The sequence below is a fragment of the Vulpes lagopus genome, chromosome 20 (assembly GCF_018345385.1).
Source record: "Vulpes lagopus strain Blue_001 chromosome 20, ASM1834538v1, whole genome shotgun sequence".
In the NCBI taxonomy this organism is placed as follows: domain Eukaryota; kingdom Metazoa; phylum Chordata; class Mammalia; order Carnivora; family Canidae; genus Vulpes; species Vulpes lagopus.
The window spans coordinates 60,898-76,424 of NC_054843.1; the positions used below are offsets into that span (position 1 = coordinate 60,898).

Consider the following 15,527-nt stretch of genomic DNA (forward strand, 5'->3'; position numbering starts at 1 on the left):
AGGTGCAGGGGCAGGAGCAGGGGCAGGGGCAGGGCTGGGCCCGGGGCAGGCACAGGACCGCACACTCACCCTGAGGACACCCGTCTGCGTTCCCAGGCCCCTGGTGCACATTTCCATCACCGAGTAGGAGCAGAAGGTGACCCGGGCCTTGTACTGGCTGACCGCGGACAGCCACAGGGACACGTTGCTCTCCAGCTCCAGCGGAGGGACCAGGACGGACTGGTGTCCTGAGTAGACGCTGGGGGGCGAGGGAGGATCAGCGCCGGGCAGCCCCGGGTGCCCCACCCACCGCCTCCTTCTCCAGCCCAAGCATCACGTGGGAGTTTCACTAGAAAATTCTGTGTTGGGGGGATTGTGACATGACATGGGCAGTGGTCTCTCTCCCCCAAGCCCTTCAGAAGGACCCCGGGGCAGGGCCTGCTGGCTGGACACGGACACGCTGGCTTTCGACATCCTAAATGGGTCCCTACCTCCTAGAATTGGATGGAATTAAGTCACCTCCTCCGTTACTAGTAATGGAAGCCATTTACACTCACTGAAAAGTGCATTTTCCCTCAGTTTCAAACTCAGGCTCTGATCCTTCTCACCCCAAACCAACCATCACATGTGCATCTCATACTGCGGAGGCATCAGCAGTGAACCAGAAGGTTCCAAAGAATGACACAGGCGATTCCTGGCTGCAGGTGGGCACAGAGCAGGGGCACCTGCACACCACCTGAGCACTCAGCTGCTCGCCACCTGCAGGACTTAGCTGCTCATCACCTACAGCACTCACCTGCACGTCCCCTGCAGCACTCACCTGCACGCCCCCTGCGGCACTCAACTGTGCACCACCTGAGCACTGACCTGCATGCCACCTGTAGCACTCAGCTGCTGGCCACCTGTGCACTCACCTGTGCACCCCCTGCAGCACTCATTTGCAGGCCCCCTGCAGCACTCACCTGCGGGCCACCCAAACACTGTTCTACCGGCCACCTGCAGCACTTAGCTGCTTGCCACCTAAGCACTGACCTGCAGGCCCCCTGTGGCACTGACCTGCTGGCCCCCTGTGGCACTGACCTGCTGGCACTGACCTGCTGGCCCCCTGTGGCACTGACCTGTTGGCACTGACCTGCTGGCCCCCTGCGGCACTGACCTGCTCGCCACCTGAAGGCTGACCTGCTCACCAGCTGCAGCGGTGACCTGCACCCTACCTGCGTACCCCTTGCAGCACTCACCTGCACAGACACCACAGGGCGAAGCCGAGGCCACAGTAGGGGTCAAGGCAGATGGCGATCTGCCTCGAGGGGTACAGCTCACACTGCAGCTTTATGGAGCGGCACAAGGCACTTGTGGCTGCGTGCGACATCTTAAGAAGTAAAAGGGCAGTTGTCAGTGATGGGAGGGAAGAAAGGCGACAGCAGGACCTATCGGCCACGTAGCCAGTCAGTTACTTCCTCAGAGGATGGCTGGCTCAAATCCCCATACAAACCTAATAATGCACAGCAAAGGGCACACCGAAAACCTTCTAAATGAGGTTTCAGAGAGTAACAGAAAAACTTACTGGAGCTCTTGGCTCCTGGTAAGGAGACAGACTCATCAAACCACCTGCTCCCAAAGCCAGTGGTAAATCCGAAAGTTTAGTTGTTGCCATAACACATCGGAACATGCTCCCAGGGGGCTTTCCTGGTGTTCGCCACACTTCGAGGAACGACACCCTTGCTGCAAGCTGCGGGCCAGAGGAGGGCCGCACAAACCTGCACCGACACCCCTTCTGCCCACGTCACCCGAGGCAGAAGCGAACGGCACGCGAACACAGGACCCACCTTCACGCCTGCTAAAATCCCCGTGGTTGACACGCTGAAGTCCAAGTAGGCGAGCACGTCTGGAGACGGCGGCCTGAAAATGCTCGCCACCTTCTTTTTTGGTATGTCATCTGTGGAACCAGACACCAGTAATGTTAAGGCTACTTGGGCTCTCACAGGAGAAAGAATACGAGTCTGTACCTGGGGAGTCCCGGGGGGCCCGGGGGGAGTGAGCGGGGAGCAGGAGGGAAGCCTGGAGGCAGCAGGCTACGTGCACACACGGGGAAGCTCACTTTAACCCTCGGGGACTGCCACGGGGAGCAGAGCCCCATGACTGCTGCGAACGTGTAGCGGCCGGGACAGTGGGCGAGGTGGACCCAGGGGAAAGACAAGTCACGGGAGCCGCATGGGAAGCCACTTCCGCTACAGCGGGGCAGCTCAGAGGGGCAGGGACGCGCCAACGGTCACAGAGCCCGTGGCGGAGCCAGGATGAGCAAGAACTGTGACCGCGGCGAGAGCCCTGTGGACTGGCCCCGTCCCTCCTGAGGACCTGGAGCCGGACACAGAGAGGCAGGGGCTGGAGCCTAGGTCGCAGCATGCTGGTGAAGCCGCGGGACTCTCTGGAGCCCACCCCGGGGCCCACCCTGCCTGGACCAGTCCCCCAGCCTGGACACGGGTATTGAGCAGGTGGCCACAGACACGATCCCTGACCTCTTGCCCTGGCGTCAAGGGCAGATGCCCACAGGGGTGATGGGGAAGGAGGGACACCCGCCCGCCCACTGGCTGTGCACCTCGAGTCACCGACGAAGCCCGCGGGGTGCTGCTAGGGAGGGGTGGTTGGCCCACAGGCACTTCCCGGGGCGCGGCAGCACTCGCCATGATAGGGACAAAGCACAGGTGTGCCAGGGGACCGGTGCCCCCACCACCAAGTGCTGTACAGGCACGAGGACAGCATGAGGCACACGGGCTGCAGCAAGGACTCCGCCCCCGCGGTGCGGGCGCCCCGCCATGAGGGACACCCAGAGGCGAGCTGCGGGCGGCCCAGGGGCAGGTGGCCCTTCATCTGTCAGCAGCTCTCACCTAACTTTCCTTGTTTGGTGGCGACAGTACCACCTGCACAACAAGGGGAGGGGAGACGCTGTGTCCCGGGGGCCGGCACACGCCCTGACGCCTCGAGGGCCCGTACCTGTATCCACAATGGTTGGCCAGGTCCTGACGTCCACAGCGGCCCCTGCATCTTTGGACTTGAGCAGCCGCATGATGGCCTGTGTCGTGAGGACGCAGGCGGACTTGCTGACCTGCAGAGCACGGGGTCGAAGGCGTGAGCGTGTTGTGGGGCCCGGGAGAGACGGCCAGACCACCGCTGGACCCACACAGAGCCCCGTCCCCTGGGTCGGGCCCGCCTGCCGGCCCAGGGTGCACAGGTACCTCCACGATCATCTTGACGGTAGGCAGCGTGGTGGCGAGGTTCTGGGGGTGCGGGGGCCGCACCGTGACAGGCACGCAGCCGCAGTACAGACAGCCGTAGAAGGCGGCAATGAGGTCCACCCCTGGGGAGACACGCGGCAGAGGGTCAGTGCGCAGTGGGCGTGGCGGGCTGCACCCGGTCCCGTGGGACGGCAGCACAGAGGAGAGGCTCTGAGTCCAGTGCTACCTGGATAAAGCCACGGCTTCCCCAAACTAACGCAGTGTCCACACGCAGAAGCTGAGGGGCTCACGCAGGCCGGGCTTCTGCCCTCGCCAGGACCTGCACCCCCGCTGCCCGCGCAAGCAGACACGGCCTCATGTAAGGGGCGTACGGCCAGTGACCTCTTTGGAACAGACGACGTCTATGTAAGGACGTGGTAAGAACGCACGTCCGGGGCCCACGTAAGGCACAGGCAGGGAGTCAGCCCCCGGAGAAGGTGGGGCGCGGGTGGGGGTCCAGCCAGGGAGACGGTGGGGCGTGCGGTGAGGAGTCCAGCCCCGAGAGAAGGTGGGGCGCAGCAGGGGGGCCCGTCCCAGAGGGAGATGGGAGGATGGGGTGGGGGGCCTGCCCCTGGGGGAACCGGGGGCACACAGGCGGCGTGTGCTCCCTGCACATCTCCTCCAGGCCGGGCGCCCACCTTGCTGTCAGCCGCTCACCGTAACACGACCACCAAGATGTTCTCCAAATGTCTAAGCGTCTCAGGTTCCCCATATTAACACTGAGGGGATGAGACCATCTTGAAGCTGGTCCAGCCTGCGATGCCCCCATCTTCAGTGCCAGGGTCACAGTCAAGGGCACATTTGATCTGGCCGGTGGTGTCGCGGGGCCCCAAGCCCCCCAGGGCCAGCAGGGTTACTCGGACACACTGAGGCAGGGCAGCCCCGCGGCGCACACGACGGACACGTGGCCAGCAGCCCACCTCCTCGAGCTCACAGAGCTCACGCTGCCCCCTGAACGCGCGTACTTGCAGGTGCGGGGCGGGGGCACGATCCCCCCTGATCCCACCAGCATCCCCCTTCTGCAGCTTCGGGTGGGGGAGGGTGTCAATCCCTCAGCTCGGGAGAAAGTCGCCCCTGGGAGACACCCCCCCCGGCTCCTGCAGCCTGGGCAGGGGGCCTCCAGCAGGCAGGGTCTTCTGTGCTCCAAGCGGCTCAGCCCCAAGCGCAGAAGAGCATCGGCCTGTGGATTCTCAGCGCCCCCCGCTACCCCCTCCCTCCTCGTCCCCACACTGGAGCCTTCCCAGGCCCCGGGGCATCAGGCCCCCCATGATGTCAGGCCCCCGCGCCCCACCATGTGCTGGGTGTCTTCAGCCGCGGCCCAGCCCCGGGGGCACACGCCCAGCATGCGCCCAGGACCCGGGGGTGCAGGTGTGCGTGAGGAGTGGGGACGGCGGTCACCCCGGGGGAAGGCGGCCCCACAGCCCAGGTGGCCGAAGGAAACGCAGGTGGAGGTGAACCCCCTCATGGCCTGCGGCCAGACGGCTGCCCAGGGCAGGGAGAGATGTTCCCCCAGGAGACTTGTGACGTCGATGCTTCGCTAGAGGGAGAACAAGCGGCAGGGCCTCGGGCGTCCTGAGCGTCCTCCGGGGCAGCCCCTTCCCTCACCTCACCGCCCCTGCAGGGCCAGCTGCCCTCACGTCCCCCCCAGCAGCTCCGCCTGCCCGTGGTCCCGTCCGTGCGCTCTGACGAAGCCACCTGCTTGCACTGAAGACCTTGTTGGCCGCCGGCTCCGAACCTCAACAGCAGCGCAAACCCATGGCAGGGAGCGGACGGAAGAGACAGCGCGGCACTGCCGGTGGGAGCTCCGGGGTCCGCGCCAAGAGACCAGGCTGCCCCTGGGCCCAGGTCCCAGGAACGAGCCGTCTACACCGGCGGCCCCCGAGGAAGGGCCCCACTACGGAGAAGTGGGGGCGCCAGCACACGCACCCAGCACACGCACCCGACCTCCGACCTCCGGCCCGGACAGGCGGCCCGGGGCTCAGGCAGGAAGGATGTCACCACACCCAACACCCGGGAGGACCCGGGAGGGCCCGAGGTCCGGAGGATGGATCCAACCTCGCGTCAGAAGAGCTCCAGGCGCAGGGAAGAGGGAGGAAGGGGGGCCGTGAGGAGGAACTTCCCGAGATGAAGAGGAGAGCCCCACGGCCGACCCGGGAGGACGGGAGCAGGGGCCACGCTGGGTGCAGCCCCTGCATGTGCCGGACGCTGAGGCGACACGGGAAGCCTGCCGGGCCCCAGCCCACGGCTCAGGGCGGATAAGACAGCTCTTGGGGTGTGCAGAGGCCCCGCGCCCCCAGGAGGACGGAATGTGAGGCGCCCGTGAGACAGAAGGACCCCCGCAGGCCTCTCCCAGGAACGGGCAGTCCGCGTGGCTCGGGAGTCCCCCAGTGGGCACCCGGGGGTCCCCGGAAGGGCAGCGACCTTCCCCCGACCCTGCGTCTTCCTGGGATGACCTCCTGGTCCCACTCCGCCTTCCGTGCGGCGCCCCAGCTCCTTCCCACGGCCGCAGCGCAGGGGCCGCTCAGGGGTCAGGGGACAGAGCCCCGGCCCTCCCGGCCGTACCCGCTGGGCTTCGCTCTTGAACATTCACGCGCCACTTGTTACCGACGGACAGGACCTCGGGAGACACCGTCGGCAGCAGGGCTCCCGAGGAGCGTCAGCAGCCTGTGCGGCGGGGACAGAGGCCTGGGCCACGGAGCGCTCGGTCCGGCCCCCCGCAAGCACGGAAACTGCGGGAGGGAAGCCAAGGCCGTCCCTCTGGCAACACAGATGCAAGGGGCGGGGACACAGCGGAAGCGATCACCCGCTGCCGAGGCTCACGCAGGGGCCACGGCATCCACGTGGTTGTTCGAGGCACGCTGCCTGCGAGGGCGTTAAGCCCTGATTTGCGATATTCGAGCATCTCTCATCTGCCTGCCCCGAAGCAGCGGGAGCCTGTATGGAAACGGGAGGAACGAGGCAGAAGGGGTCACGTCAAGAGTCCCACCGTCCTGACCCCGGCCTCGCGAGGTAGAGCCTCCCAGACGCAGTCGTGGGATTTCTGATTCTAGCTCTGCTCACGGAAAGGCCGACAGCGGTCAACCCGGGAGCCACAAGCACTCCCACGCCCGGACTTTGTTCCGGGGACACGAGGCTCTGGGGGACGGCTGGCGCCCGGGGTGCAGAGGGACAGGAACCGTGGCTGGCACACGGCAGGAAGCCCCCGGGGGCTGGTGTCGCTGCGAAGCCAGAAGGGGCTCCCACTGGCTGAACGCGGGGTGACCTGAGCTTTGGTGAAGAAACGAACGGCAGAGGACGGACACCCGGCAGATCGGTCTCAGTCCACAAGTGCACAATGGAGTGTGTGTTTCCAGATCCGCCGACCGGTCACGTCCGGAGCGTGACGGGAGCACGCGGGCTGGGAAGGACAGTTTCAGCAGGGATGCAGCGCACCGAGCGCAGGGTGGAGGGAGGTTCCTGCGGGTGACCTCCCGGCCAGGAACGCCAGGCCTACAGTATCACTGCTGGCGACCCCGAGAACGAACGAACGAGCCGCGAGGCGTCGCTCGGTGGCTGAGGCCACCCAAGCCAACACGGGTCCCTGATGAAGTACTCTCACACCACGCAGGGCCGGCAAGGCACGGAACCTGAGTCTGACTCGGGACCAGGACCCAGCTGCCGACAAGACGACGCTGGCCCACACCTGAGCGTGCTGCTCAGAAGCATCTGGCCTGTGGGGCCTCTGCAGCGTCAAACCAGGTCTTCGGTGGTAAATCGTAAACAGAGGGGAAAGGAAGAGCCTGTGGGTCAAAAGAGACTCCAAACACGCATCAGATTTCAGGAAGACTGGCAGATTAGCCTGATGGGCAGGGGTGCAGGGTGAGCAAACCCTGGGACCTGGAAGACGCGGCGACAGAGGTCGGGCACGGCGGAGGCTCCCAGGACAGCGGAGGAGCCTGTGCTCGGGATGGGGAACACCAAGGGACGTCCGGGGCGCCCACCAGGACCTACTTTCTGACCTGGCTGGAGGTTCGAGGGTGTTTGCTTTATAACAGCAAGTGTCCCGTGAGCACAGCGCCAAGGGAGGCCCCGTGTGCTTACCTGGGGGATAGACCAAAGCCACGTGGTCCCCAACGTTCAGTCTTGCCTTCTCCATCAGAGCGGCGGCGACCCTTTCTGCCCTTTTGTGCAGCTGGACACAGGTTGCAGTGCTGGTGACGGTGCCCTAGGGAAGCAGGCCCGACTCAGCACCGGGACGGCTGAGGGCGCCTGGGGGGCTCATCCAGTAAGGGTCCAACTCCTGGTTTCGGCTCAGGTCATGACCTCGGGGTCGTGAGATGGAGCCCCCGGTTGGGGCCCCACATTGGGTGTGATGCCTGCTTGGGCTGCTCCCTGCCTCTGCCTCTGCCCTTCCCCCAACTTGCTCACCCTCTCTCTTTGTTAAAAATATTTTTTAATAAATTAATTAATAAAATTTAAAAAACAGACCAGCTGCCAGCAAATGCCTCCTTCCCTCTGCTGACCAGGTCAGGGAGGCCTCAGAGCTCTTCTTAGGAAATTAAAAGTGCAGCTTGGTCTAAACATACTGCCCCGGAGCAGGCCCAGGAGCAGGCCCTGGAACAGGCCACAGAACAGGCCCCGGAGGACAGGACAGGCCTCAGAGCCCTCCCTTCTGCACTATGAGGCCAGGCAAGTCCTTAGGGCCCTAAGGTCAATTCAAACTCCAAGAAGGCTGACAAACCAAAAGAAATGCAGTTTCATGCGTGACTTTGGGGGAAGTCAGGGAAAAAGGCCAGAGCCAGTCGTCCGGGGGCTCCCCCTGCGCCCGCTCTGGGCTCTACAGCCAGCCGACCTCTCCATTCGTGGCTGGTGAGCACCTGTGCGAGGTCCCCACCGTGGGCCCCCTGCCTTGAGGAGCACAGGCCAGCTCAGGTGCTCAGACCACTCCCCACGCCGCCGCCCCCGCCCCGCTCCCACGAGCCGATCAGAACCATGAAGCGCGTCCCTCCTGGAGCTGCGTCCCATGCAGGGCTTCCCGCCGCAGCCTCGGGGCAGCACCCAGCACCCGGTGGGGCCCGCCTCGGAGCCCCCGGCCCCCCACCCCTGCTGTTCTGATTCCCCGGTCCCACCCTGAGCTCACTGTATCCTGGCCGCTATCGTTATCGGCTGTCTCTGCACTTTAGAGCTCAACCAACCACAAACTAAGCGTTTACTGAACACCGTTCTAGATCTGCAGACACAGTGAGCAGAGGACACGGTCTCTCTTCCGGACCAGTTTTCCAGCAGGGAAGACGGACTTCAAGCATCCTGGGGGCGGGGTCCCCTGACTTAACACCCAGCACCAGAGAGGTATCAACAAATATATATATATATTTTTTAACAAATATTTTTGAATGATGAAATAGTGGGCAGGGATGAGCAGCAACAAAAGCTAGACCAGCATGTCCTAGGCCCACGGCGGCCCGCCCTCACCCGTGTCCAGGTGTGAACATTCTCACGGCCAGTGTGACGCATCTGAGTGAGGCAGCACCTTTACTGTTATTTAATGTCACAGTCCTGTATTTCGTCTGCTGGCCCAACAGTTGGATGTGAGGGTTACAGCACCTCCTTTCTATCCCAAGGGCTCCTGGTACGGTGTCCTCACATCACAACGCAGCCAAAATCATGGAATCTATACCAGGATCAGGGCAGTAAGCAGCATCTGTCATGTTAAAGCTAGAAACCAAAGTCTAAATTCCTAATTTTCACAAAATAAACATTTCCTTTTAGCTCACTGGAAATAAACATTTCCTTATGAGCACACTGTTCCTGAGAATTTCCCTAAGCACTGGATTGATGAAACGTCGCTGCCTGCATTCGGGGACAGCCGGGTTCCCCAGGCGGAGGACAGCAGGGGGCAGCGGGGGGCAGCGGTCCTCGGGGTGGGGGCTCGGGCACAGAGCGCGGGGAGCAGCCAGGATGGGCAGCAGGCTGGCCTCACCTTGGCGTTGAGCAGCAGGAACAGCGGGTGGTCGGGAGTGGTGTGCGCCCGCCACTGCAGCACGTCAGGCAGGAACAGGAACTGTGCAGAGAGGCCCCTCAGTCTGCGGCCTGACCCCGGCGCCCACCTCGCGCTCCCGGGCACCGCCGTTACCTTCCTGGCCTGGTCGCTGTCCTCCAGGTGAGCCAGCTCCCGGCCTGAGGCCTGTGCGATCCTCTTCCCGGCAACCAGGTTCCCCACGATCATGGAGGCCGGCCCCACCTCTGGAAAACATTGTGGGGGGCAGGGGGTTCTGCGTGAGCAGCTGGCAGCCGGAACCCCTCTCTGGATGAGGCCCCTCACTCAGGAAAGCAGCCAGAGGGTCTCCCTCAGACACAAGCAATGCCACGCTGAGACATTCTCCGTCTGGCATACACCTGCGGGTACGCCTGGGCCTCAGCCACAGCCACGCACTCAGTAAACCGCGTTGTTTTACTGCAGTTCACATACAAAACATATTAAGTGTTCCCGAGGAGGTATATTTTATTCAATGACGTTTTATGTGTTTAATAATCGGTGAAAGAAAAATGCGTATATACTAAAAATTTAAATGACCAAAAGAACCAAAGTAACAGTCAAAGCAGGCTCTGGAATTAGTCTTTACATGTGTGAAATGAGGGAAGGGAGGGTGACCGTTTGTTGAGGTCCTCAGGCGTCAGCAGCTGGGGGGCTGGTCGGCCCTGGCACCGCTGCAGCTCCTCCGACCCCCAAGCTCCACGGCGGCTCTGGGACTTCATGGCTATTCCCAGGGAGCCACCCCCTCCCCACCCCCGAGCCTCAGTGCCACACTTGCACTTAGTCACTGAGGTGCGTTCCAACAGGCAGGTGAAAACCACCGCACGGGTGACATGGTCAAGTTTTCTCATCTGTGGCTGGGTTCCCGGGAGGCAGGAGGTGGTGACCACCTGGACGGCCCAGCTCTTAACCCCAGCCCGAGAGATGCAGGCCCCCAGGGGGCCGCACCATTTAACCATGAGTGTGGCTGCTGCCAATAGATGAGTGTTGTTACATACGATTCACCTGGTTGTTTCTGGCGAGGTTTGGGAAGGTTGGTAACACAGGTGTGAGGACACATGAGCACATTACATGGGTGCAGCATCCCCTCCAGGAAACGCTGTTTGGTTTCAGAAATGTGAATCCCTCCAAGAGGAGCCTTGGGCAAGGTGTTGGCAGGAACCAGGGCCAGACAGTACACGCCCACCTGGTGGATGCTGTCGATGGCCTGGAAGGGAACAACGAGACACAGGAGGCGGTGAGACCCGACCTGTTGCACAGCCACCTGCATGTGAGCGACACTGACCCGCTCACAGCTGGTAGAGGCGAGAAGGCTGGACACTGGTGAGAACGCTCAGATCCACAGACCAAGGAGGCAGTGATCTCTCAGTGAGACATCCTGTGAGACGGAAAACATGGGGAGACATGTGTTCACTTCCCATCATCGAGCACGCACGTACTGTGTCTCCATGCACACACACATAAATGTGAAGCTCATATTAACTAAAGGAAATCAGATAAGCCAGCAAAGCCGTGAGGGCAGAGACCAGACTTCCCTGAATACATCTTGGCTTCAGATTGGACTTTGGAGCCTGGTATATGTTTTACATACAAAAAACTTGACATTTTAGAAAGCATGCCCTAACAACCGAAAGTAAAATAAAACAGATGAAACTCAGCTGAACTGGAATTAGGGAGGTAGCAACACCCCAGAGAGAGAGCATCTATTTAAAGTACTTTAAACACCAAAATTTCGTTAGTCCACCCCGATGACATACGCCCTATGGGCAAAAGGAATTGCAAAAACATGTTAAGCTGCTCTTGGAAATCTCACATGTCAGAGAGAGTGTAGAGACCATTATTTTGCGACTAGAGTGTGTAGCGTGGCCTGAGGCAGATGAGTGATTCTGTTGCGAGCTGGTGATGTCTGCAATTTTTCATTACGGGACAAAGAAGATCAACGGGTTAAGTAAAAATTCTGTGGTCTCGAATTTGAGCTGGGGCTAGCAGCATAAATTCATGATGTAGGTGCTCTTACAAACAGACATTATTTCCTCCTCTGTCCACTGAAGAAGGTCCAGAAACAGTGAATAAGCCAAAACACCCAGTGCCCAGAAGGTGGTCCCCAATTCCACATCCCCTAGGAAGTGGCAGGGTCCCTAGGGTCCAGGCCACGACAGGTCTAGGATGTGAAACACCTGCCTTGCCCCAAGCATCTGAGCCTCCATGTCTCTGCTGTGGCCTCAAAGAATTCCAAGAATATGTCAAAAGGACTCAAGAGCCAATGTAGAGGGGCTCCCACTGACCACTGGGAAAAAAAAAAAAAAAACTATAATGGACTGAATCATATCCAGTATGCTTGCATCCATTAGTTCTGAGTGGAACAAACAAAATCCAGCAGTCACTTTAAGAGGATTCTGAGAAACCACCTCACTACTATGCAATCGATCCTGCCTCCAGGTCCCTGGGTGACCGAGGAGGACACAGCTCTCAAGAGGACAGATTCTAGGGTGCTCTGGTGAGCCTTCACATCAAGGTGGCTCCGCTGTGAAGTCCTAGCAGCAGAGGCAGCCAGACATCATGTGCCACCTTCCAGGGGGAATTTTTGCCAGAAAACTGAACCTGAGTCTAATTAAACCTCCAGATCCAGCCAGTGTGCAGGAGGACTGCGGGGCCAAAGGTCTGTATGAAATGACACCGCAGAGGCACCCTCTTCGGAATTCAGGTTAAAGAAACACTCTGCACAAACAACTTGTTTGTATCCATGAACTAACTGCAAGAAAAACCACAGCAGAGGGGATCCCTGGGTGGCGCAGCGGTTTGGCTGGAGACCCGGGATCGAATCCCACATAGGGCTCCCGGTGCATGGAGCCTGCTTCTCCCTCTGCCTGTGTCTCTGCCTCTCTCTCTCTCTCTGTGACTATCATAAATAAAAATTTAAAAAAAATTTTAAAAAAACCCCACAGCAGAGGAAGAATCTACAGACCAAGAAAGCCTTAAAGATCTTGTCCCCACCAGGTACAATTTTTTTCTAACTTCATTTTGATCCTGAATCTAACAAACATTAGATAATCGGGGAAATCTAAACAGTACCTATATTTAGTTATAAGAAATTACTATTACGATAAAAATTCTGAACACGGCAGGGATGGGCAAACATACCTCAATATAAGAAAGTTCATAAAAAAAAAAAAAAAGAAAGTTCATATTTGACAAACCCACAATCAACACCATTCTCAATGCTAAGAAGCTGAGAACTTTTCCCCTAACATCAGGAATAAGACAGGGGTGCACTCTCACCACCGTCATTCAACATGGAACTGGAAATCCCAGCCACAGCAATAAGGCAAGAAAAAGAAGCATCCGACTTGAAAAGGAAGAAGTAAAATCGTCACTATTTACAGATGACATGATCTTATATAAGGAAACCCTTAAGGCTCCACCAAAACCTGTTAGAACTGATAAACACATTCAGTAAAGTTGCAGGGAACACATGCTGTGTCTCTGTACGTTAATGAATGAACCATCAGAAGGAGAAATTAAGGAAACAATTCCATTTATAATTGCACCAAAAATAATAAAATAGGTTTAACCAAGGAGGGGAAAAACCTATACGACAAACTATGACATTGATGAAAGAAACTGAAGACACAAAGAAATACAAAGACACTCCCCATGTTCATGGATTGGAAGAATTAATATTGTTAAAATGTCCATTCTACCCAAAGTAATCTACAGATTCAGGGCAATCCCTGATTCCAATGGCATTTTTTTCACAGAACAGACCATTCTAAAATTTCTATGGAATCAAAAGAGAGTCTGAACAGCCAAAGCAAATCCAAGAACAACAAAGCTGGAGGCATCACACTTCCTGAGTTTGAATGATATTACAAAGCTACAGTAACCAAAACAATACAGTATTAGCATAAAAACGGACATACAGATCAAAGGACTAGAATAGAGAGCCCAGAAATAAACCCAAGCACATATGGTCAATTAATTTATGATAAAGGAGGCAAGAATATGCAACAAGGAAAGGACGGTCTTCAGTAAACGGTTCCGGGAAAACTGGACAGCCACATGCAGAATGACACTGGACCACTTTTTCTCACATCATCCACAAAAATAAAATCAAAATTGGTTAAAGACTTGAGCATAAGACCTGAAACCACAAAACTCCTAGAAGAAAACATAAGTCATAAGCTCCCTGAGACAGGTCTTGATGATGACTTTATGGATCTGACACCAAAAGCAAAAGCAATGAAAGCAAACATGAATAAGTGGGACTATATCAAACAAAAAAGCTTCCGCACAGCAGAGGGAGTCATCAACAAAATGGAAAGACACCCCACTAAACGGAAGAAGATGCTTGCAAATCATATATCTGATAAGGGGTTAATATCCAAAATATAAAAAGGACTCACACAACTCAAGGGCAAAAACAAACAATCCAATTTAAAAATGGGCAGAGGGGATGCCGGGGTGGCTTGGGACGCCTGGGTGGCTCAGCGGTTGGGTGTCTGCCATCAGCCCAGGGCGTGAACCTGGGGTCCTGGGATCGAGTCCCGCATTGGGCTCCCTGCATGGAGCCTGCTCCTCCCTCTGCCTGTGTCTCTGACTCTCTCTGTCTCTCTCATGAGGAAATAAATAAAATCTTAAAAAAAAAATGGGCAGAGGATCTAAATAGGCATTTTCCAAAGAAGACATACATGTGCCCAACAGGTACAGCAAAAGGCATCATTAATCAACAGGAAAAAGCAAATCTTAAAAGTGAGGTATCACCCCACACCCGTCAGAGTGGCTGCAATCAACAGCCCAAGAAACAACAGGTGAGGATGTGGGGAATAAGTAAGGAGTGAGGAGCCCTCCTGCACTGCTGGGAGGAACGCAGGCGGGGCGGCCACCGTGGAGAGTTGAACGCAGAGCTGCCCTATGACCCGGCAATCACACTGCTCAGTATTTACCAAAAAAAAAAACCCAAAGACACTAATTCAAAAAGATAAATACACGCCTGTGTTATTTGTTTACAAGGGCTAAGGTAGGGAAGCAGCCCCAGTGCCTGCGGACTGACGCTGGACAGACAGGATGTGTGTGCACAGAGGACGTCGCTTGGCCGTAAAGCACGACGAGATCTCGTCATCTGTGACAACGCGGATGGGCCTCGAGGGTGGAACGAGGAGCAAAGTCAGTCGGTCAGAGGGAAACACACACCACGTGCCCTCGCGCGTGGAATCTTGAACCTGAGCTCACAGATGCAGACGACAGACTAGCGGCTGCAGAGGGGGACAGGGCGGGTGGGACGGTCGGAGGGTGCGGAGTTCCAGGTGCAGAGCGGAGGAGCCCCAGGGTGTCGCGACAGCCTGCTGATGGCGGTTAGAAACGCCGTGTCGTGGGGTGTCTGGGGGTCCAGTCGGTGAAGCGTCTGCCTTCAGCCCACGTCGTGACCCTGGGGTCCTGGGATCGAGTCCTCCGTCAGGCTCTCTGCTCAGTGGGGAGTGTCCTCCCTCTCCCTCTGCCTGCTGCTCCTCCCTGCTCACGCTCGCTCTCTCTAATAAGCAAATAAAATCTTTTAAAGAATACTGACTTGTACATTTGAAAAATGCTAACATAGTAAATCTTCAAAGTTCTCATCACAAGAAAAAAATTTGTGATTATGTAGTGATGAATGTCAACTAGATTCACTGTGGGGATCACTTCACAGTATATATAAACATCAAATCATTGTGTTGTGCACCCGAAATTACTATTCTATCGTAATTATGTCTCAATTTTTAAAAAATAAGTAAAAGAAATTAATTCTTAGAGATGTGATAATGACATTCTTTGTTTAAAGAAATAATAGGGACACCTGGTGGCTCAGTGGTTGGGCGCCTGCCTTCAGCCCAGGGCGTGACCCTGGGGTCCTGGGATCGAGTCCCACGTTGGGCACCCCTGCAGGGAGCCGGCTTCTCCCTCTGCCTGTGTCTCTGCCTCTCTCTGTGTCTCTCTTGAATAAATAAAATCTTTTTTAAAAAGTAAAGAAATACTAAAATCCATACAAATAAGATGTGATGTCTGGCATTTGCTTCCAAACACTCCGAAGGGAGAAGGGGGCGGCCAGGCGGGGACACAGCCAGGACCTGGGTTGGTACGTGCTGAACAGCCTGACGGGAACATGGGGTCATTACGATGGTGTTTCTGAATGTTGGTGAGGCTGTTGGGGCCCAGAGTCCACGGCTTCCGGCCACCCCACATGACTGGCCTGCAGGTGGCGGGACAGCAGGGGACTTCTCAAACCCCAAGAG

At 57.4% G+C, this 15,527-nt stretch overlaps 1 protein-coding gene across 3 annotated transcripts in view; it reads right to left on the minus strand.

Moving 5' to 3' along the window:
• DIP2A (disco interacting protein 2 homolog A) overlaps nucleotides 1-15,527 on the minus strand; it is an 89,667-nt gene that overhangs the window by 8,138 nt on the left and 66,002 nt on the right. For 2 of the 3 annotated variants that reach the window (XM_041734778.1, XM_041734777.1), the window contains exons 23-31: nucleotides 10,270-10,471; nucleotides 9,364-9,473; nucleotides 9,211-9,291; nucleotides 7,332-7,455; nucleotides 3,213-3,334; nucleotides 2,971-3,082; nucleotides 1,806-1,915; nucleotides 1,218-1,348; nucleotides 70-238 (exon numbers count right to left, since the gene is read on the minus strand). In XM_041734778.1, coding sequence (XP_041590712.1) covers nucleotides 70-238; nucleotides 1,218-1,348; nucleotides 1,806-1,915; nucleotides 2,971-3,082; nucleotides 3,213-3,334; nucleotides 7,332-7,455; nucleotides 9,211-9,291; nucleotides 9,364-9,473; nucleotides 10,270-10,471 — 1,161 coding nt within the window. Of the gene's footprint in view, nucleotides 1-69; nucleotides 239-1,217; nucleotides 1,349-1,805; nucleotides 1,916-2,970; nucleotides 3,083-3,212; nucleotides 3,335-7,331; nucleotides 7,456-9,210; nucleotides 9,292-9,363; nucleotides 9,474-10,269; nucleotides 10,472-15,527 lie in introns of those variants that run through there. The other variant, XR_005984710.1, reaches the window with a different exon arrangement.